This window comes from Paroedura picta, chromosome 11 (assembly GCF_049243985.1).
Source record: "Paroedura picta isolate Pp20150507F chromosome 11, Ppicta_v3.0, whole genome shotgun sequence".
Lineage (NCBI taxonomy): Eukaryota > Metazoa > Chordata > Lepidosauria > Squamata > Gekkonidae > Paroedura > Paroedura picta.
Genome location: NC_135379.1, coordinates 38,563,443 through 38,585,208, shown reverse-complemented (window position 1 = coordinate 38,585,208; position 21,766 = coordinate 38,563,443). Strand labels below are relative to the sequence as shown.

Sequence of the window (21,766 nt, the reverse complement as noted above, 5' to 3'; positions counted from 1 at the left end):
CACTTGAACACTGCGATGTCCTCTTTAATGCAAACCATAATTTGTCATTACTTCCCCACGAGACAGCTATGGCATCTAACTGTGCTGCAAGGTGGTTAGGAGTGTAGACTTCTAATCTGGTGAGCTGGGTTTGATTCTCTGCTCCTCCTCCACAAGCAGCCAGCTGGGTGACTTTGGGCTTGCCACAGCACTGATAAAGCTGTTCTGACTGAGCAGTAATATCAGGGCTCTTTCAGCCTCACTTACTTCACAGGGTGTCTGTTGTGAGGAGAAGAAAGTGAAGTGAATGTAAGCCGCGTTGAGACTCCTTTGGGTAGAGAAAAGCGGCATAGAAAAACCAACTCTTCTTCAAATGTGGGTTCCAAATTCTAGTGGCTTTAGCTGATGACCTCCACCTGAACGTAGACAAAGGTCATGCTTCTTTGTTGCTCCTCCTGGATCTGTCTGATGCCTTTCATACAGTGGACCATGCTGCCCTACTGAGGCTTTTGGAGGCAGAAGTAAGGGATGTACCTTAGACTAATTTTAATCATTCCTCATGAATTGGACTCAAAGGGTTGCTTCTTGTGACCAGCTATCTTCAGTTTGGGAGGTATCTTGCGGAATTCCTGAGGGCACGATCTTATCTCCCATATTATTCAACCTCTATGTAAAACTTTTGAGAAAAATATTTCATAGCTTTGGAACTGGATGTCATCTATATATAGTTGACACCCAGCTTTACAACTATCTAAACCCCCTGGTTATGCAGTAGGTTGACTCAGCCTTCCATCCTTCCAAGGTGGGTAAAATGAGTACCCAGCTTGCTGGGGGGTAAACGGTAATGACTGGGGAAGGCACAGGCAAACCACCCCGTATTGAGTCTGCCATGAAAACGCTAGAGGGTTTCACCCCAAGGGTCAGACATGCTTGCACAGGGGATACCTTTACCTTTATGCAGTAGAGGTCTTGAGCCATTGCCTGACTGCTACAGTCGAACAGATGAAGGCAAATAAATCAAAACTAAACCCAGACAAGGGGAAGTGATGCTGGTTGAAAAGACAGATGTCTTGAAGGATCTTCTGCTTCCCACTTTTGATGGGGTTCAGCTAACACTTGCTCAGTAAAATGCCTGGGAACAATACTGGATCCAGCATTGCTGCAGAAGGAACATGGCTGCAAAAAATGCTCTCTTCCAGCTCAGTCTAGCCTGCATAATGAACTGATTTTTTAAAGTGAAGGTAACAGCTTTTATTTATTTATTTATCATACTTATGATCTTTTCCCTCTTTGAAAAAGTGCTTAGATTACAAAACTTTCTGTGATCCTCAATATGAGCTTGTGTCCCAAATGCTTCTATTCTTTTAAATACAAAATTGGACAGGCCCTGGAATTAGATCTATTATTGCTGTTGTTGTTGTTATTATTATTTGTATTTATTACTTGCTCTTTCTCTTTGGACTCAGGGCAGACTCATCTCTTGCCCTGCTGGGGAATCCCCCTCCTACACAGCAAGAATTCTTTCCCCTGAACTTGGTGCGTAGCCCCCTCCCCCAAATCACAAGCTCTAGCAGAAGAATGACTTCACCCTCACTGGGTATTGCTATAGGCCTCCTTTAGATAACTTAAATGAATCACCTGTGAGAAATTAACACTAGTATACAGATCCCTTGGAGAAAGAAGTTAGCTATCCCTGATCAAACAAGCTTATGATTTCTCGGGCTCTGTATTTTGAGACAGATACTCCATTATGAAAACTGTATCAAACTTGGTACTCTGCAAAATGCTGAGATCTCTTTTCCAGTCAGGCTCCATCAACGGTTATTATTCGATGGCAGTTTTCAACCAGTTGTTTTTCCATCTAGGGTCACTGTTTCTAGATTGAGCGAGATGCCACACATAAATAGGTTGCAAACTTGGCTGAATTGTAGACATGTTGTGCCCGTGGCGTTCTCCTCGGTTAGTAAACAAAGCTTTATCCAAGAAGGTTGACTTGCCATGCTCTGGATAGCGTTTCGCTCTTTGGCTTTATCAAGGGACTTCAATTTTCATATTTTGAAAAACAACTTCAGTATAGAGAAGTAATCTCCTAACAGAGAGTAAGATAGTTTCAACAATTGCTATTCGTAGGTAAGGGCGTTCCAGACGCGATAAAGCCAAAGAGCAAAACACATTGGGATTTATATAAAAGAATAAAGAAGAATGGAAGTTTGAAGACTCCATAAAAGTCATTTTTGTGTATTTGATTGGCCATATTGGTATCCCAGTGCCACTGTACTTGCCCTGCATCTGGTCCTTCACTCGGTCCTACCCCTCTTACTTTATTCATGCTCTGGATAGCGGCAAACCTAGTTTTGGGGAATCATGGGGTAAGATACATTGGACTGGCCTTGCACCTTACTCGTATACAAAGCAAATACATTATTTCAAATTGTGTTTGCATGTAATTCGTGCCCAGTCTTCCTTTCTTCCTTCCTCTGCTTCATATTTTCTCAGTTGCCTTTTCTGGTACCCAGATTTGGGGTCAGCAATGTCAGACTTGCATAAAGTGCATGCATAAAAATGAGAAAGCCAAAGCTGCAAAGCCTTCTATCTCCTTTATTACATTATCTTACTATATGCAAAATGGAATCAAATCCAAAGTTACAAAGCCTCCTTCAGTACACCGTTGACTGTATTACAGAGAGAGGATTACACTTTACAAAACAGAAAAACGTAATCAAATACTTCCACAATGCGTTTGCTTATACAACCAAATAGCAATTGGTACTTATGTGATAGGTGGCTCAGACCCCCTTGCATCTGGGGCGAGACCCTAAATAGACTGTGGACTTGTCAGATGCTGCCTGAATCACCCTCCCAATAGTGCCATCCTAAGCAGAGTTAGGCAGTCCATTGAAGTCAACATGTTTACAGGGCTTTCACTATAATTCCAGTTGCTGCTGCATTACCACTTTGGCTGTCAGGACCAGTCAAGGATGGTGGAGAAGGGTAATTGTAAGGCAGAGATGAGGATTCTCTACCAGACTATTGCATCTCCAGACAGAGAGAACATGAATTACCTGAATACCGATAGCAGAAAGCTCCACCGGGGAAAGCTAGCCTTGGCCCTGTGGGTCCTGGGGCTTGCTGTCTGAATGCACCACCATTGGCTACAGTGCAAGGCACAGTTTTCCATTTCCATCACTGGCTACTAAAACCATCCTGCAGTGGCATCAAGATGTCTGAAGCAGGATTTCATGAAATGGTCCAAGGAGAATGCTGCCAGCAGTTCACCTTTCCTGAGTAAACTCTGAGTCCACAGGGTCAGTTATCTAAGTTATCATTCCCATTATATTGTTGTTGATTAAGATTCAGAACCACTGTTGGATTATTGTTGATGCTATTTTTGACTGTTATATGTTAGGTCGTTCCATGTATTGCTCTGTGACGTTATATGTAAACCGCCTTGAGCCGTATGGAAGGGCGGTATAAAAATCTGAATGAATGAATGAATGCTGCACATCTTAAATATAGATTTTTACAACAGAAACTGTAAGGGCTATAAATGTTATCTCCACCCAGAGGGAGAGACATTCCTTCGTTCTATCTTGGCATTTCACAAAGGAGGGGCATGCATGTGTGAACCTGCCCTGCAGCTGCATAACCACATCCAGCCTGCACACATTCAAGGGAGTTCACAGCATTCCACATTCCATCAATTCTAGGAGAGATTCTCTCCCACACATCAGGGACGGCAAGACAATGCTTTTGCCAAGGGCTGCCTAGCCTGCTCATGCTGTAGGTGGAATCTGAATCAGGGACTTCCCACTATCCCTCAAAGGGATTCTTAACAGGAAAGGCAATCTACCAATGGGGAGGGGGGGAGAGAATTAAGAACTGGAGAGGCCAAATGGACCCCTGCCCACCACTTGAAAGGGCTCCTGACAACCGGGGGATTGTTGCTTGAGCCCATTTGCCCTCTGCCCAAAGGGTACAATCTTAGATTTCATCCTCCTCTGGCCCTTAAGGAAGTGATACACCCTAACAGTTTAGATCAGGGGTAGTCAAACTGCGGCTCTCCATATGTTCATGGACTACAATTCTCATGAGCCACTGCCAGCATTTTCTGGCAGGGGCTCATGGGAATTGTAGTCCATGGACATATGGAGGGCTGCAGTTTGACTACCCTGGTTTAGATCCATACCGCATATAGCCCACTGGGAAACTTGGGACCGTTTGCAGTTCTCTCGGCCCAGCCCCATCTACCTTCCCCTGGGGTGTCCGTCCTGGGGAGAGCCTCTTTGAGACCCCTTTGGATCGTAACAAGCAGGGTATTAAAAAACCAACTCTTCTTCCTAGATGCCTGATGTCTGACGAAGGGTGCTTGCACTCGAAAGCTCACGCCTTGAATAAATCTTTGTTGGTCTTAAAGGTGCTTCTGGACTCTGATTTTATTGTCCTAGATGCCAGGATCTCACTGAGTGGCCAGTTGAGATCTGTGTACGAAATGCAGAGCAGCCTATGCACACCTTCACACACCTACTTTTAAAAAGTTGCCTGGTGGAGAGCATTGTTGTTGTGCTCTGAATCTTTGTTCCACTAGTGGCGTTGGGGGCATTTTTGGGTGACAATGTTGCCTATTTGATGGGTGGCAGGGGATCAAAGGTCCAGAGCCACTGGTCTCTCAAGCAGGTATAGGTGCCAACTGCATTTGTGTCCACCTCGCCTCGCCGCCCACCCCCCGCGCTCCCCCACCAAGCTTATTCCGAGGGCAGAGCGGAGACCCCGCCTCTTGGGCGCCAAGAGTGCTTAAGTCCGCAAACCCGGGTGGGCGGGGAGCTCGCCAGGGGGCGCTCTTTGGGCGTGGCCTCGCAGCCTCCGAGCAAGCCGCTCTTGAGAAAGCGCCGCGCGCGCGCTCCGGGATCCGTAGCCAGTCCATCAAAGGGCAAGCAGAAAAGCGGATTTGCGCGGCCGGCCCCTTTCAGTGTCTAGCTGCCCATAAGCCTCGCTTGTTATTGTTGTTATTTTGAACAACAGGCACCCCGAGAGAGGGCGTGGATCAAAAAAGAAGTTGGCCCCAGGTTGTTCGTACAACCACCTAACCTCGAAACAGGGCGATACGGCTGCACCGCTTTGGGCAAAGGCGTTCTTCAAGCAGCTGGGCGAGGGCTCTGAAGGAACCGCGGTCGAAAGTGAAGAAGTCGCCATCTGCGCGTTTCCCGGAAAACGCAGGAGAACAGACTAGTCGATAGTTTTATTTAAAGGAGCCCCCCCCCCCCCGGTTCCTGTTTCAGCGCTGGATTTTGTGAGCCTTTGGTTTCCTTTTGCAACATCAAAGCTAGTTTTCTTTTTCAACAGACGCAGGTCCGGCCGCGTCCAAGTTGCGGCTCTTCCCTGGCGTCGCAGCGCAATGAAGCAGGAGCCCGTGTCCGGCAGGAGGGCGCAGGCTGCCTGCGAGCCAATCTTTTGCGACCCGTGACTTTGGGCGCCTCCATCGTAGGCAACTTTCTGCAGTTTCGGGGGAGGGAGAGCGGGCACTCTCCCGGCAGGGCGCTGGAGTGGGCGTCAGAGCGTTTTTCAGCCCCGCAAACGAATTTCACCCTAAAACCCTCTTGGGCTGGATTCCCTATTTGCTGGGCTGGTGGGCTCGCCACCGCCTTATCTCCCCTCCGCACCCCTGCATCGCCCAGGCTAAATGCAATTCTATATGCTTGCTGTTTCATCATGCCAGTCGGTGAACACCCTTTTTAAACACGCAGCAGGGCAATGCTAAGATTATGACACCGACTGGTCAAAAGCACATCGAAGAGCGACAGGCGTGACAGTCCCTTCAGAGCTCCTTTGCCAGACTTCAGAGCTGCTGACCAGTTCGGGTTTCTGCAAAGGCCGCCTATTGATCCGCCGGGCCAAGCTGATTTCTGGCTTGGAGTTGGTCTCGGCCGCTCACAATGTCGACTCGACATCAGCCATCGATTGCAATAAAAACGGAGGCGCTGCCAGCTTTTCCTCGCTCCGCATTAGTTTCTTCCCTCCGACTGTTTCACGTGTTCCGATGGGCCTCCCGCTTCCCCACCCGACTCTTCCCCCTTTTAACAAAATATAACCTGGGAAACATACATGCCTGTCCTTGTTTCTACAGGCACAAAGGCTATGGATAGGAACCCGTCCACGTTTTCTCGGAACTGGCCAGGAAAAAGGAGAGTGGGGTGGGGTGGGGGTCTCCTGTGCCCACCCCATTGAAATGAACGGCCGTGCTCCCGCACAGGTCTCGTTCCTCTGAAGGAGACTACGCAGGAACTGTCCACCGGATCGTGGCCTAACATTTTCATAGCTTTTAAACGAGGCTCAAAACCTCATAGGACGCCTCTTTCCTCTATCCTCCTCTTGGTCGGAAGAAAAGTTTCCGCAGAATTTTTCTTTCCCGGCAGACCCATTGGGGGGCGGGGCGGGGCGGTGTGCGTGCCGCCCTCCTGCAAGGCCGGGTGCTAAATCGTCCACCCTCCTGATCCGGGGCGCTTTTAATTGGCCTCGAGGCCTCCCTGGGCATTGGCACCCTCCTTGCAGCAAAGCCCTACACAGCCAAAACATTATTGCTACAGAATTGAAATGGGAGTCACAGCAGTAAGGGCTTGGCGTCGATGGAGGGCGCGAAACGCCTCGAGGTCCGGGCGGGGAGACCCGTTCGCGCAATCTTTCTTTTTCTTGACTGAAACCCAAACAAAACCATCCGAGAGGGAAGGGGAAGCCTCCTTTTCCCTTCGCGCAGGGAAAGCAATTATGCTTGCGATGATGAATGGCGAGAGTCCCCCGCCCATGCAGGCCCTTGTCGCGCCACCAGCGCCAATGCTTTTCATGTGACCTTTATCACTCGCTCGCCAGCGCCACGAGAAACCCGACCCGACCGGCGCAGCCTGGGCGCCCTTCGGCCTCAGGAGGAAGCCGGCCTCTCCGGCCGCGCGTTCCATTCCCGCCTTCCCTGGCCCGGCGGCGTTTCTGGCCGGCCGTCGGGCGAGCTCCAGGGCGGCTGCAGCCAGGAACGGCCCTTGCATTCCCGGCTGTGTCTTTCGCACGTTAAGGGCTGCCTGCCTTATTTGCTATTAAATCGTGATCCTACAACGCTGGGCGCTAATCGTCCAACCTCGTGAGCCTTTCCCTGCGCCGCCGCCACTGGCCTTTCCGATCTCTCCCGTGGAGGAGCACGGCAAGGGAAGAGGGCGAATGCAATCGGAGTTGGGCGCCTGGCGACGCCTAGGCCGCTTGGAACCTCGCCTCGCTGGGCTGGCGCGCCAGGCAAAACAAGGCCCAGGCCTACCCGCCAGGGAGCCTCGCAACAGCCAGGTTCTCAGCCCTCCACGCAGGCCTCCTGACCGCCCTTGACCCCAGTCTTTGGTCGTAGGGCCTTTCCTTTGGCTCTGGACCCGGCCACAGCGTTGCCTAACAGCCCCGGGGGAGGCAGAGTCGCCTACCGACCAGAAAGTAGGCCAGGGAACAACATGGCACTCAGCCTCTTCGGAAGAAGGGCTTAGAAAAACCCCTTTTCAGCCAAAAGGACTGTGCCCCAAGGCCAGTTTCCTCTGACAGGGAACTGTGAAGTAAAACAAGTGGGTGGAATTTTTAGTCTGCCTGGGCGACAGAAGCCTGGTGGCACCTCCAAAAAACACATTTCAGCAACAAGCATCTCCGAGCCAGAGTTCCCGTCTTAAAAACCCCCAAATGTGGCTAGACTTTGAGGTGCCAACGAAGACCTAAGTAAAGCAGTGCCAGTAAGCATAAATAGAGCGTGCTTCTGTCACCAGTCATTTACAACTATAGCCCCTCCTCTAACACGGCTGGGAAGGGTATTTTTGTGTGTCTCTGTGTGTGTGTGTGTCTTCCTCTTCTACAAACTGAACACGGAATTCCCAAAGGGGCAATTCTTCTAGAACAAGTTTAGCTTTGAGTGCCTTCCAAACCTTTTGGTCCTTGCCTGCTCAAATCTCTCAATTTACATAGCCATTTTCCTCCCACACCCAAGGTCAAAGAATACACATTCCAAGGGGGCAAAGTCTTGGGCTATCCTATTCGTATATGACATGACCAATTTAAAACTGCAACAGCCAAAAAGATGAATTCAGAAGCTTCAAGAGGAATGTGTAGGGGATCAGATATTTAAAAAATGCTACCCTTTGTCAGTGACCTTGTTAAATCTTCCTTCCAAGTCTTGCATAGGGATGGCTAATAGTCAAACATACTGTGCTACTTCAGACGAACAGGGCTATCCACTTGAATCTATACCCCACGAAGGCAAGGAGAAGAAATGGTGGTAGGTCCATTATGGGAAGTGACTTGCTGGCCTGTGCTCTTCTTGCTTAAGCGTGAGATCTATCCTAAGGAGTGATAAACCTTCAAGGGTATAATTCTGCTCTGCATTATTAGAGAAGTTATACCCTTTGATCAAGGGAAGGAATCTCGGGTTTTGGACAAGTCGCTCTTGACCTTACTTAGGAAGTTCTGTACAAGCATAGCAAATGACAGTGCAGTATTGAAAGAGGGTGAAATGCGATGTTAAATGCTAATCTGGTGATGTTTGCATTTTTATCTTGGATGGATACGTGGATGGGTCTCTTTTGGGCGGAGTGCTATAAGGGGGCATGCAGCGTTATGCTCGATGCAGGCAAATGGATGTATAGGAGAGGCACACGCATTTGTGCACCACATCCTGCTCCTGGTTTGTCTCAGCTGCGGCCAAGGAGGGGCAGCACAGCACGCTCTTGCAAGGGCTGGCTCTGCTGAATTTTGCCCCCCATGCTGGCCAGCAGCTGGAGCCTGACACGCGTCTCCTCTGAAATCCCCAAGGGATCCCCCACCCCCGCGGACCGATTCGGAAGCCAAGGCGCATTGGCTCGGAGTCGCGGCTTCCTTGGCGTCGCGGGGTTCACCCAGCCACGCCCGCTCCCATCTAATCCAGGGAGCAGACCCGCAGCTCGCAGGCACCGCATTTCCTCTCCCCCGAGGCGCCATTGGGGTCAAGCGACGGGCCACCGAGCTGAAAACCCTCCACGCTCCCCCAAAAGACCCGGGGGTTGGTGGGCTCTGAAATCCCGTGTGGGTGGGTGCTCAGCGGAGGGCCGGGCTCCAAGACCCTGCCCTGGGGTCCCTGCATGCCCCTTGCCCCCCTCCGGGAAATCTTGGCCGTCGCTCCCCCGGAGGTGCCCTTCTCGGCCCGCAGCATGCTCGGGTCCCCCCTCCGACCCCCGTCCGCCAAGGGACACACGGAGGGCGGGAAGAAGGAGCTGGCATGTCACAGGCAGCCGGGCTTGCAAGCCAGCCATGCGGCCGGCCGCCGCCCTTGCATTAGCCGCCCCTCCACCCTGAGCAGCCGGGGAGTTCCGGAGCCGGCTGCGGCGTGGCTTGGGGGGGGGGACGACGGGAGGGGGCCGCTCTTCCTCCGCCCGCCGGGGGAACCACCCGGTCTGCAGCGGAGGGCGCAGCGCTGTCACCTGATCTCCCGGCGCGCCGCCCCTCCCTTCCCCCATAAGTAAGGAGGCAAGGGAAGAGTCTGGTCTATGACACCGCAGCCCCTCCCTGGCTGGAGCGCCGCCGCGGGGCACCCTCCGCTGCTCGCCCTGGCTGCCGCCGTCAGAGACGCAGGAGCTCCCGGGCGCTGCAGCCGCCGCCCCTGGACAGGTGAGTCCGTCCAGCATCGCCGGGCGGGAGGGAGGGGGGGTAGGAAGAGCCCCCTCGCTCTGCAGCTCGGCATCCCGCAGAAGCGGCGGCGGCGGCTGCTGCGCGCTAGGAGCTTGCTTGTCCCCTCCCCACTCCGCTGTTGAGGCCGGGGTCCTGAAAATCCGGTTCCCGAGGGACTCCAGAGCCTTCCCCTCCGCGGATGAATGAGGCCAGGCCAATATTGTGCTGGAGAGCAGCCCGCCTCGTCTCCCTGGAGCTCGACTTGGCTTCTGAATTGAAACGCTCACTTCCTTGTCAACGAAGGTGAGGTCTCCATCTCCAGTCATTCTGCAGGCAAAAAATACCACAGGGGGTTGTGTCGCTTGGCTAAACAAAAGTTTTTGATGCCCGTTCAGAAACTGGTATTGTTTGAAATAATATCTAAAATATATACTGTGAAGAGCCCCACTCGTGTTTTCTTGTGCATTTCATAATTACTTGATGGATGATTTTGAGGGGCACTGCACCAGTTTTTAATGGAAATGTTTGAAGATTGGGGAGAGGCAACAGGAAGCGTTCCTTTCTAATGAGTCCCCAGATAGTCAGTTGCGATTGTGCTCCAGAACTGTCCTTTAAGTAATGACAATGCAGAATAGCATGAAAGAGAAGCCTCATCTTTCATACAAGGAAGGAAAGTGGAATGAAGTTGACTTATCCGTGAAGAAGCACTGAAGGCACACAGTAAATAAGCTAGAGGCGACTCCAGTAGCAATTGAAGAAACTAACAAGATTTTTCAGGGCATAAGCTGTTGCCAGTCAAAGCTCTCTTTGTCTGAGAAAGCTTTTCGCTCTTCTCCTTTGAGAAACAATCCATAAAAATCATAGCTTGGCTAGGAACTGAAGTTCTGCAGGCAGTATCTGCAGAGTGTACATGGGCGAGTGAAATCTAGGGATCCTTGGGTGTGCCCACAAGACTCTCTTTCACCAAGACTGTCTGATGGTTACCCTGTCTGGGCTGCACGTTTAATGACTCCCAAATGAAGCTACGAATGGCCCAGGTTCCATTCTTTGCCTAGCCAACATTTGAAGCCTGTAGAACAAACTTATGGGGTGAGGTGACACCCCGTACCTGTGACCTTCATAGTGATGAAGTTAAAGCGTTGCTGTCATCAAGAACTGTTTAAGTTCAATAGAAAATATGGAACCCTTTTAAAGATTTCCCCCCAAAATTGGGAGCAAAAGGAAGCATAGACCTAGGGACCCTAAATTCGATTGAGTTGTGTTATGACCATCACATTTAAGTCAGAGAGAAGAAGGGATGTGAGGTGTTTATTGTCCTCTTGATTTCATTGGGATGCTGAAAATCACAGAGCTATAGTTATTGGTGTGAAGAAGGCTTGGCTTTGCTTCAGCGATGCTTGCAAAAAAGTAAAAAGGGATCAGGCTCGAAATTGGTATACTAGGTTGTTAATAGTATTATTATTATTAGTAGTAGTAGTAGTAGATTTATTCCCCGCCACTCCCTTGCGGGGGTCATTTTTATGTTAATCTTTTAAGAGTGTGAATGTTGCATCGGAATGATTCTGTTGGGCTGTGATGCCCAATCTATTCACCGAAGAAAAGCTACAGGTTTTGAACAGCAGTGGCTTGGTTGGTATCAAAGGTATCAGGGCAATTTAATGCGCTGCATTATAGATGTTTTTTTTATTGCAGCTTCACTATGGATTGTACTGTTTTATTCATCTCATCCCAATTTGTATGAGAAAGAAAGCCAATGTGGGCTGGCCTGCTTAGCATGCACTTAGCAGGAAGGAAATAACATTGAACATGCACTGGGTAGACTTTCTTGGCCTGTTAAGTGCAGAGTGACTCCACAAAACCATAATTACCTGTGTCAAGCATCCAATCCTGTAATTATGGCTGTGTATGCAGGGTGAATACAGTGCAAAGGCTAGGTGTCATGAGAAGTTAGGCATTAATTGGGTAAAACTCACATTGCAGTTGGCTTTCAGTCTTTTGTTCTTTGAAGGAAAGCTTTTCAAAAGTCCCTTGACCACATTTTAAGAAAGCAGATCTGAAGGTATTTATTTTGCAGGACTTTAAGCGACCCATTTTCTAAAGACTCTTTAACAACGTTCTAATCCTGGATATAATTGCTCTGAAGCCTGAATCTGTGTGTCTAAATCATGTGTGAAAAGATATATCATGAATATAAATTTCAGTATTTACATAGAACATCAGAAAACCCCTTTGACTGAGAATAAATCACCACCAGAGGGAAATGATTGGGAGGGGTGATGCTTTAAGGGTGCTGATGTCAAAAGGATGAAGTTCCCGTAAAAAATATTCCTCTATTTCAAGATTTACAGAATAGTCCTAAACAGAGTTAACCATCTTCTAATCTAAGCCCCCTCACTTTTATGGATTTCGAGCAGTGTAATTCTTCTTAGAACTGGCCGGTTTAGAGCCCTTGGGAGTATTCTGTCTCTGTAGGCCTGCTGCTTTAGAATGTTCCAGAACAGAACGGCTCCTCATGTTGTCTTAGTGAATAACACTGGGTTATGGATCGAGGCATTCCAAAACACCCACCTATTTCTAAGAGGTAATTCCAGCTGAATAAACAATTAGCTCCTCAAGCTGACACAGCAAATCCAGGCAGTGGTATTCCTGATGCAGTGGAGCTCCTGTAGTACAGAGATGGAAGCTGTCTTCCTTATTGAACTGGATAGAACAGGAGAAGGTATCAAGCCATGTAAAATTATACTGGCTTTTCTGGGGAGCTATGAAAAACTGTAGGTATATTTGATGATTTTTGGAAAACGGCAGCTTCTTGGCTTTATTTCCCTTCTTTAATTGATGTTGGGAAGCGTAACTATCTTGAATACCAGTTAGCAAATTCTGTACAGGAATACTGTTAGGACCAACCCAGAAGAGCAGTTTTTGAGTTTGCCAGAATTTGGTTGAGAAGCTGTTGGAGTGCAAAGAGAGGAAGAAGAAGAAAAATGGCTCCGACAGAAGCTCCGCTTTCCTGTAGGATCAGAAGACATGTTCTTGCACTTTTGATTGTACCCAGTGCATAAACAGTCTTGTCACATCATGCTGTACGGGAACAAAGAAACAATGGCTGCTGTTTCCTATGGAAATAAAAATGCTGGCAGTTGTGTAGACATTTTTGTGGGGCCTGATAAGAGATAACACTTGCTTTTTGAGATCCGTTGATATGTAACTAATATGTAATCCGTTGATATGTAATCCGTTGATATGTAACTAGTATATGCATACTAGTAGTGTGTGTGTGTGAGTGGCTAGGTACCTTTTGGGGATTTATTTCCTAGACTGATTTGAAATATGATGCATTATGGTCTGACTATGAACACTGGTTTAAGTGATCTCAAAGGCGTGGTTATGCCTAGTGTGATAGTTTTTGACTTTGAAGCCACGGTGTCAAAAACAGCATTTGAAAGAAATGTGGGAGAACTTCATTTATTGAGATGCAAGCCCCTAGGGTGCATGGAGCTAGTTGTGCTTTGGAATTCTCAATCAGCTAGCTCTATTTTTTAGAATAAAAAACAAGTAGCTTATTGTGCCTTAATTGTAATTGTCATAGGTCCCTAGAAATGAACAAATGGAATTCAGTAGTCTCTGCTGGACTCTGTGGTGTCCATCATGCCCACTTTCACCAAAGTCAACGGGGTTAATCTGGAAATATGAGTGCAGCAAGAATTAGCATATATTCTACCATCTGCCTTTAGCTAGTGATGTTACCAAATTTTGAAGCTCTGCCATTTTGACTCCTTTGTGCAAATTGCACACAGAATTGTTGCACCATTTCCCCACATCAGATTTTTCTCATTAAAATTTGTTCCTCATTTAAATTTGACGTTATTTTTGTATGTTGCCACTGAAACAGGCATAACCACCTAAAGAAAGAAACAAATTGGAACACCGGGAATAAAAATGATCCAGACCTTACAACAACATAGAAAGACTATTAGAAATGAAAAAGACTCATTCTTTACCTATTCTTCATGGAATCTCTCCGAAGAGCCCTGGGAAGTTCCCAGTGGGAACTATAACTCTCTGAATAGCTGAGAATTTTATGATGGACATCTGCAGGACCCTCTTAGAAATTTATTTCCAGAGTTATTTTACATTCATACTACAACGTCCACCCAGAGAACCACGCTATATGCACAGCCACTGTTTGATCTAAAACACATATCTAGAAGTGGAAGTTGGAATTTAGGCTGAAATTAGTTTGTGTGAATACGTATTTTTCATATGAGGGCTGCCAGCTTTCAGATGCAGCCTGGAGATATCCTAGAATTACAGTGGATCCCCAGACTACAGAGGCCGATTCCACTGGAGAAATGCCTACTGCGGGGGTGGGGGGGAGGCAGGTCCTGTGGCATTATATCCTGCTGATGTCCCTTCCCAGACTCACCCCCCCCCCCAATCTCCAGTTTTCCAACCCAGTAGAGTTGACCCTTTTTCGTATTGAAAATTGCACATTTTCACACAGAGGTGTGGGACTCTGCTGTCTGGAACTGTGAACCCGGTAGCTCTTAAGTACTGTCTGTTTGGTATTGTTATTGGACAGCATCATGAATCAGACACATTAGTATGTTGTTTTAATTACATGGTAATTGGAATGCCAAATCTGAGTTTATAGTTGAAAAGAATACACACTAAAACCATGATTCCCATTCTGAGCTACCCAGGAAGAGAAAGCTACAAAATTATTATTTAAATTATAGCACTTTTGGAAAACATCTGCCTTTATGAGCATTTGATTTGGTTAAGAGTTCTTCTACTCATTTTCACTTTTACGCCTGTTATCTATGATGATTACATAGTTGGTTTCTATTGTTGTTTAAGTTGGCAAGATAGAGATGAGTGGGCCTTATTTTCATTGTGTGTCGCAATTCAACTTTGGTGGTTTGTTTGTTTTTAAAGATGAGAGTTTTTTTCCAGGACATTGTCAGTGTTTCAATACTTGTCAGCACCATATTATTTAATAGCAAAGATAAGACCGGTCTGTTTGTGTTGTTTTAATTGTCTGTTTGTGCATGTGTAATTTGTTGACTTTTAAAGAATTATAAATAGCTAATGAAGTATTTTCTAAATTTTTCGGGTCTTTAGATTTAGAATCCTATGTGCAGAAGTAGAAATGCAGTCAGAACAACGTACTGGTCTTATCACTGCAGTAAGAGCTGAAAGGCTCTCTTTGACCATTTATAGAGGGGTCTCTGTTCCTCTTCATCTGTGTTTCACTAAAAACATGAATGGTTCATAATACACCTTTTTTGGAATGCTAAGCAATGCTTATTCTCACAAAAATGAATTAATGCACTTCATGCATGGTTACTATATGAAGAATTTGCGTCTCCCATTATTTTTTGCAAACACACTGTTCTGTTCTCAGATAACAGCATTCATTTTCAAAAGCACCCAAATAGTTAGAATCCTTAAACCATTAACTTGCATTCATCAACACTGATGTGTTTTCCGCAGTGACAAAGAACCAACGTTGTCTGCCTTTGCTTGCGTCTGTTTTTTAAAACTTTTGCTGTTTTTGCTGTTGTTGCGGAAGATTGGGTAACAAGTGACGGATCTGTGCATGTGGCTATACTAACAAAAATGGTAAGCAAGTGGACAATTTAGTTAGCAAATGGTAACAGCAGCACCAGAAGAAAATACGACCTGGCTTGGAGAGAGCTGGGCGTGGCACAATGTCTGGCAAAATGGCTGAGATCAAATTATTGTCCACAAATCATCGTTTTGCGTGACCTTTTAAAAGGCTGAGGAACTACATCTTTCTGTTGCTTTGCGATATGCTGAAATACTAATGTTGCTTTAGTTTGTATCGTTCCCTGATTGATGATACGTCTTCTTTCATGCAATGCAAATTAATCGTGTTATTACAAGTGGGATGGGGGGGGGAGATTTCATGTATGCTTGGCTTCCAGTGCAATCCTAAATAGACTTACACCCTTGTAAGATAGTGCAAAAGTCCCATGGCATCTTAAACATTTATTGAAATGTGGTGTAACTCTCTTTAGGGTCACCAGGCTAGTAGACTGTGCATAACAGTGGAATAGGCTGCCTAAGGAGGTGGTGAGCTCCCCCTCACTGGAAGTCTTCAAGCAAAGGTTGGATACACACTTTTCTTGGATGCTTTAGGATGCTTAGGGCTAATCCTGCGTTGAGCAGGGGGTTGGACTAGATGGCCTGTATGGCCCCTTCCAACTCTATGATTCTATGATTCTAACTAATAGTCTCAAATTAATTAAAAATTTAAAATGTTCTCTGTTTGGAAATCTGGTTCGGAGAGTTCTGGCATTGCCAAAAGGTTATGAGACATCTATGCAATTAAAATAAGTACCTTTCCCTAAGTATTATATGATAATGTGTTCAGAATGAAATGTTACCTATGATAAAAAATGAAGGTTTCTGCATTCACTTGTGTTGCAACAAAACTTGTGCTTGCAGGCCCTATTTGGGAAGCGACTCAAATTTCAATCCATTTTTAATTTTAAAAGACCTTGGTTGGAAGTACTAGTGTGACTATGCAAAATAATAAAACTAGAACAAATTATTGGAGTACTACAGTAGTAGTAGTAGTTGTTGTACTAGAAGAAGAAGAGTTGGCTCTTATATGCCACTTTTCTCTACCTGAAGGAGGTTCAAAGCAGCTTACATTCGCCTTCCCTTTCCTCTCCCCACGATAGACATCCTGTGAGGTGGGTGAGGCTGAGAGAACCCTGATATTACTGGTCAGTCAGAACAGCTTTATCAATGCTGTAGCGAGCCCAAGGTCACCCAGCCGGCTGCATGTGGGGGGGGGGGATCAAACCTGGTTTACCAGATTAGAAGTCGACGCTCCTAACCACTATACCAAGCTGGCTCTTGTATCCAATATGTGTGCCTTTCTGCTAGTTCTTGTGAATCACCAGCTGTCTCTTCATAATAGTGAACCTTCACAGCCCTGCCTAAGGTAATGTATAGTCCTCATTTTGGAATAACACAGCTGGCTCTGTAGAACTCCTAAAGAAAGGATAAGAATTATGCAATGGGGAAGTTCTGTTTATAATTCCTCAGTCTTGTAATTCCAAGTTTCACACAGCCAGAATGGTACGAACAGATTTTAGAAGAGAAGAACGTTAGATAACATTGGAGAAAAACAGAGTCATTTATGATTCTGAGGCACCAAGGAAGCTAAGACGGAATTCTCAACAACTTGATCAAAATACTGATCCCAGAATTCTTTGAGAGAACCAAATACCACACACATCACAAGACTTTATTAGCGTGATAAAAGGGACAATAGAACGAATAAAACCATTATGTAGAAGTCAAAGGACGACAATCAAATTATTAGAACCATTGTACTAACATGTTAATTATGGAAGTAAACAATTCTCAACTTTGAAGTTTAATAGCTGACAAAAACACTGCCTCCCCCCTCAATCAATACAGGGTTCTGGCTATCCATTTAAAAAAGTACTTTAGCCTGGTCAGAAGACCTGGCACACCTAGTTAAAAAGGAGGATGAAAATTTGACTCAAATCCTTTCATAAAATGGACAATACAAGACAATACAAGACAGATTCAATACAACATGCAAGACAGATTCAATACAATTCAATTCACATGGACAAATTCCATTTTCATAGGGAACATTATTGAATCTCCCAGTTAGCAAGGCAGAGGGTAAAACAAACCAAATACCAACAGACTATATCAGTCTATTGGTATAGGTTTGTAGCATAGATGGAGACTTCCTGAGTTCCGCCCATTCAAGAAAAAGACTGGATGCTGTGTTTAGAACACTCTTGGCCCTGTTCATCATAAAAATGCAAAACTCTGTAAATTTTTAAATATAACTTGGAAAGGAACATGAGCTGGACTTCTATTAAAATATATTTGCCTGTAGCCACTAGAATGAGCTGCTTTCACACTTTAGGTGGAGTTGCCCTTGAAGGTGACTTCAGTCGATATAAACCACTGCAATCTTTTGCTAACTGGTATGAGTCGCTGGTATGAGTAACTGGGAAGGGAATGGCAAACCATCCTGTATTGAGTCTGCCAAGAAAACGCTAGAGGGCGTCACCCCAAGGGTCAGATGTGACTCGGTGCTTGCACAGGGGATACCTTTATGAGTCGCCATGAGTTTTTTGTGCCCCTTTTGAAACTACTTCATTGACTTTCTGTTAGTTTCTCAACTTACCTATGAAGCCTTACAGGACCTGAGGTTATCCTGTCTGAAGGACCACTTCTCCATCTATGCACCCACAGCCTTCTTCTAGCTGTGTCATTGACTGCCAGTTTCCATAGCCAGGCTGATGGCCTTCCCCAAATACTCTGGAGTAAGCTTTTTAAGAGTCAAAGATCCCTGATGTCGCAGGAGACTTGACTTCTGAAAACTCATAACCCAGAAATCTTGTTGGAGTCTAAGATGCTGCTAGAGTCAAAAGAAGCTGTTTGGCTGCAAGCCAGCATGTAACTCTGATCTAGGGAATCGTGGAAGAACCTGGGCTGTACTTTGTCCATTTTTAATCATATTTTTTTAATGATCTGATAGCTGCCTCAAACATATGGAAAGGTGGGGATGTTGCTTATGCTGCCCACGAGGAAGCCCAAAGAATCTGCACAGGGCACTGCACAGGTGCTTCCTCACCACTGAAAGTTTTGCTTATCTTCTTTCCCCTGTCTTGTAGAACAGAGGTAGTCAACCTGTGGTCCTCCAGCTGTTCATGGACTACAATTCCCATGAGCCAGCAAATTGTAGTTCATGAACATCTGGAGGACCACAGGTTGACTACCCCTGTTCTAGAACACCCCTTTCCTAGCATTTCAGAACTGCATTCTAGTGTTTTGATCCATTTGGCTAGCTTCTGTTCTAAAATCTATTTCCCTGCCTGCCTTGGTCTTAAGTGAAACCATTGGCTGGTCTCAGCATGGATTTTTCTGGGAACAAAAAACGTATTAATTTTTTTTTCAATTCATAGAATACTTTTCAAAAGTAACAGTGTGTTCATTTACTGGCCCTTCCATCTCAGTGGTGCACTTGTAAACCATGTGACCCGTCTTGAGCTACCCAGGAAGAGAAAACTACAAAGATGTTGTTGTTGTTGTTCGATTTATTGCCCGCCACTCTTGGATATGCCAGCTCATGACGGGTTGCATACAAAATTCAGTATAATAGTACAATCCCCAATTTAACCCCCCCCCGTTAAAACCCCATAAAATTACAAAAATAAAAAACCATATGGCAGAAACCATATGGTTGTGGTTAGATCAAGAAGCTTGAGGAAGTTGACAACAGCTCTGAGTAGTAGCAGCATGTTCCTTTGCTCATTCATCCTCTGCCTCCAACAATTTGAGTTCTAAGGCCTCCATATTTAATTTCCACACTGAGCAGCCATGCACTCCCCTGAGTCAAGAATCCATTTGGGGATTTGCTTCATTGGAATGGTTGATTCTGCACAAGAGAACAGTAGTCATCACCTCTTCCCTCCTTACACTGTAAGCCCAAGGAAACCCAGCTGGACATGGCTTCAGTGTCTTTAAAGGTGATTGGGGAATGAGGAGGGAAGGAGCGCTAGCTTGTCCAGTTCCTGGATGGCAGGCCCCACAGAAGATTGTGGTCGAGGGCATTATATGAGACCCAGCCAAAGCAGATAGTCCTTGGCTACATGGCTAAATTGATTGACTTGGAAAACACCACTTCATCAGTTCAAAACTGTGTATGATATGAAAAGATACATTTGCTACACTTTTAAAGATTTAAAGAGAATTTAAAATTCGTAAATCAGCTACAGTACGGGGTCTCTTTATCTTGGCTTGGAACGAACCGAGTTTCACATATGCAAGTCTACGTCTTGAAATTAAAGCATGGCCATCTTCTATCCAGTGCAGAATTAAAGACTCTCCTATGTAATGGGGAGAGTCAGATGGAATTAACACGGCAGAATTAAGGTTAACTCCACCAATGCTGAAAGGATTATTTGAGTGCGGCTCTTTGACCGCAACAGAGAGTCATGTCAGCACACCAGTGGTTGTGGGCGGAGACCAAGTACTGTTACCACTGAAGGGTCTGAATGAAGTGGCCCTTCAGGGTTCTGGCTTACAGCCCTGCAGAGGCAACTCAGCTTGGTTTGTTTCCGGGCTAGTGAAACATCACAGTCTGTTCCTCATAACCCTATTGCTCATCCACTGTAACCTGCCACCCCTTTGCCTTCACAGAATCAGCCTCTCGGTCAGATGGCTATCCAGCCTTTGTTTAAAAATTTCCAAAGATGGAGAACCCACCACCTCCCGAGGAAGCCTGTTCCACCGAGAAACCGCTTTGACTGTCAGGAACTTCTTCCTGATGTTTAGACAGAATTTCTTTTGAATTAATTTCATCTCATTGATTCTGGTCAGTCCCTCTGTGGCAAGAGAGAACAACTCTGCTTCATCCTGTACATGACACCCTTTTAAATACTTTAAGATGGTTATCAAATCCCATCTCAGTCGTCTCCTCTCCAGGCTAAATAGACCAAGCTCCCCCAACCTTTTCTCATATGTCTTCGTCTTGGTCTTATTGTGAGAATAAAATGGAGAGGAGGAGGAGGAGGATGGAAACTGATTTGGGTCTCCACTGGGGAGAGAGCTCGGGTATAAATGAAGTAAATACATACAACTCCAAAGTGTTTTTGTTTAGTTTGAAGATTGTCTCAGTTCAAGGGGACTTGCGTCCAAATAAGAGTACGTCTATATAAGTCAATGTACTTTTGCCCTACAATTCATAGATCAGTCCTAAGCAAAGTTGTGCCTTTCTAAGTCTGTCCTTCTGCTTAAAAGGATGCAGTTCTGTTTAGGATTTGCACACTTTTCTGACTGAATTCACAAGCACTCTTCAGCTTCTCTCTCTCACTATTGGTGAAAAATAGGCAGTTTTAAACATGCTTCTGCTAGGTTTCTGAATATATAGGAAGGTTGATTGAGTAACCTTTTCTGTACTTTAACAACAGATTTATAAATTTGGATGGGAAGTCAAACAGGAAACTGCTCTGCAGAGTCATGTTGGAGATTTATGGACTGTTCTATAAAGTCTCTATTAATTACAGAGGGATATATTATTGTTACGGCAACCAGTTAATATACCCATTTCTTCAAGAAATGCACAGACTTCAAAATGGGAAACTTGATCTAATTCTGTGTTTCTTTGTGATTTTTGGAAGCAGTCCACTCTGATGCCCTGAAGTTTTAGAGCGATAACTTCATTATTGCTGTTTTATTTATTGATATGGTATAAGCACCCTGAGCCTGCTCACAGGGATGGATGGCCTATAAATGAAATAATAATAATAGTAATAATTTCTCCCAAAGTAATAATCTCTCCCAAAGATCTGTGGTTGGCTGGAGGGCCTGTAATTTGTCTACCTCAGCCTTCTCCAACCTTTTGACCATGGAGGAGCCCCCTGGAATAATTTTTCAGGCTTTGAGGAGTCCCGGAAGTGGTGTCAGTTAGCCCTGCCTTCCTGCTATGCCCCTGGAAGTAAAACGTCATCGGAAGTAACGTCACCAGCCATGTTAACAGGCAAGCTCAAGGAGGACTGAGGGTGGAGAGCCAGGAGGTAGTTTAAAGAGGGAGAAGGTGTGCAGACATTGCAAGGGGCTGGTTCCCTAGCTTGTGGTCAAGTCTATTAAGGTAGGAGGGAAAAGGCCATGGACCCCCTCTGGAGCGCCTAAGGACCACTGGGGAACCATGAACTCTTGGTTGGGAATCCGTGGTCTAGCTAATCAGCTCCTCCATATTGGGTAGTGGCAGTTCTTGGAAAATTTCCTTAATCTGTTATGTATCCTGAGATTAAGCCGCAAGACATTCGGCTGCACTCTCAACTCATAGCAGCCTGCGCCTGTGAAATCAAAAGGCCATTGCTGGTTCATTTAGATGTTGCATGAAAACAGCATCTGAGTGTACAAAACTCTACTTGTTCTGCTGTGATGAATTGATAACTGCCTGTTCACCTGATCTCCCTTCAGCTAACCTTCACTGTGGGCAGCTCCACTCTCTGCCACAGTTGGTGCGAAAAGAAGAAGAGTTGGTTTTTAAACCCTGCTTTTCACTGCCCAAAAGAGACTCAAAGCGACCTACAATCGCCTTCCCTTC

At 46.0% G+C, this 21,766-nt stretch overlaps 1 protein-coding gene across 4 annotated transcripts in view; it reads left to right on the top strand.

The window, feature by feature from the left end:
* Window positions 1-9,491: 9,491 nt before the first annotated feature.
* LOC143820582 (uncharacterized) overlaps window positions 9,492-21,766 on the top strand; it is a 104,366-nt gene continuing 92,091 nt past the window's right edge. For 2 of the 4 annotated variants that reach the window (XR_013225411.1, XR_013225412.1), the window contains exon 1: window positions 9,492-9,627. Coding sequence is in view for 2 of the 4 variants with exons in the window: in XM_077303575.1 (XP_077159690.1) it covers window positions 9,827-9,930 (104 nt within the window). In the remaining 2 variants the exon portion in view is untranslated. Of the gene's footprint in view, window positions 9,628-9,705; window positions 9,931-21,766 lie in introns of those variants that run through there. The other 2 variants (XM_077303575.1, XM_077303574.1) reach the window with 1 other exon arrangement.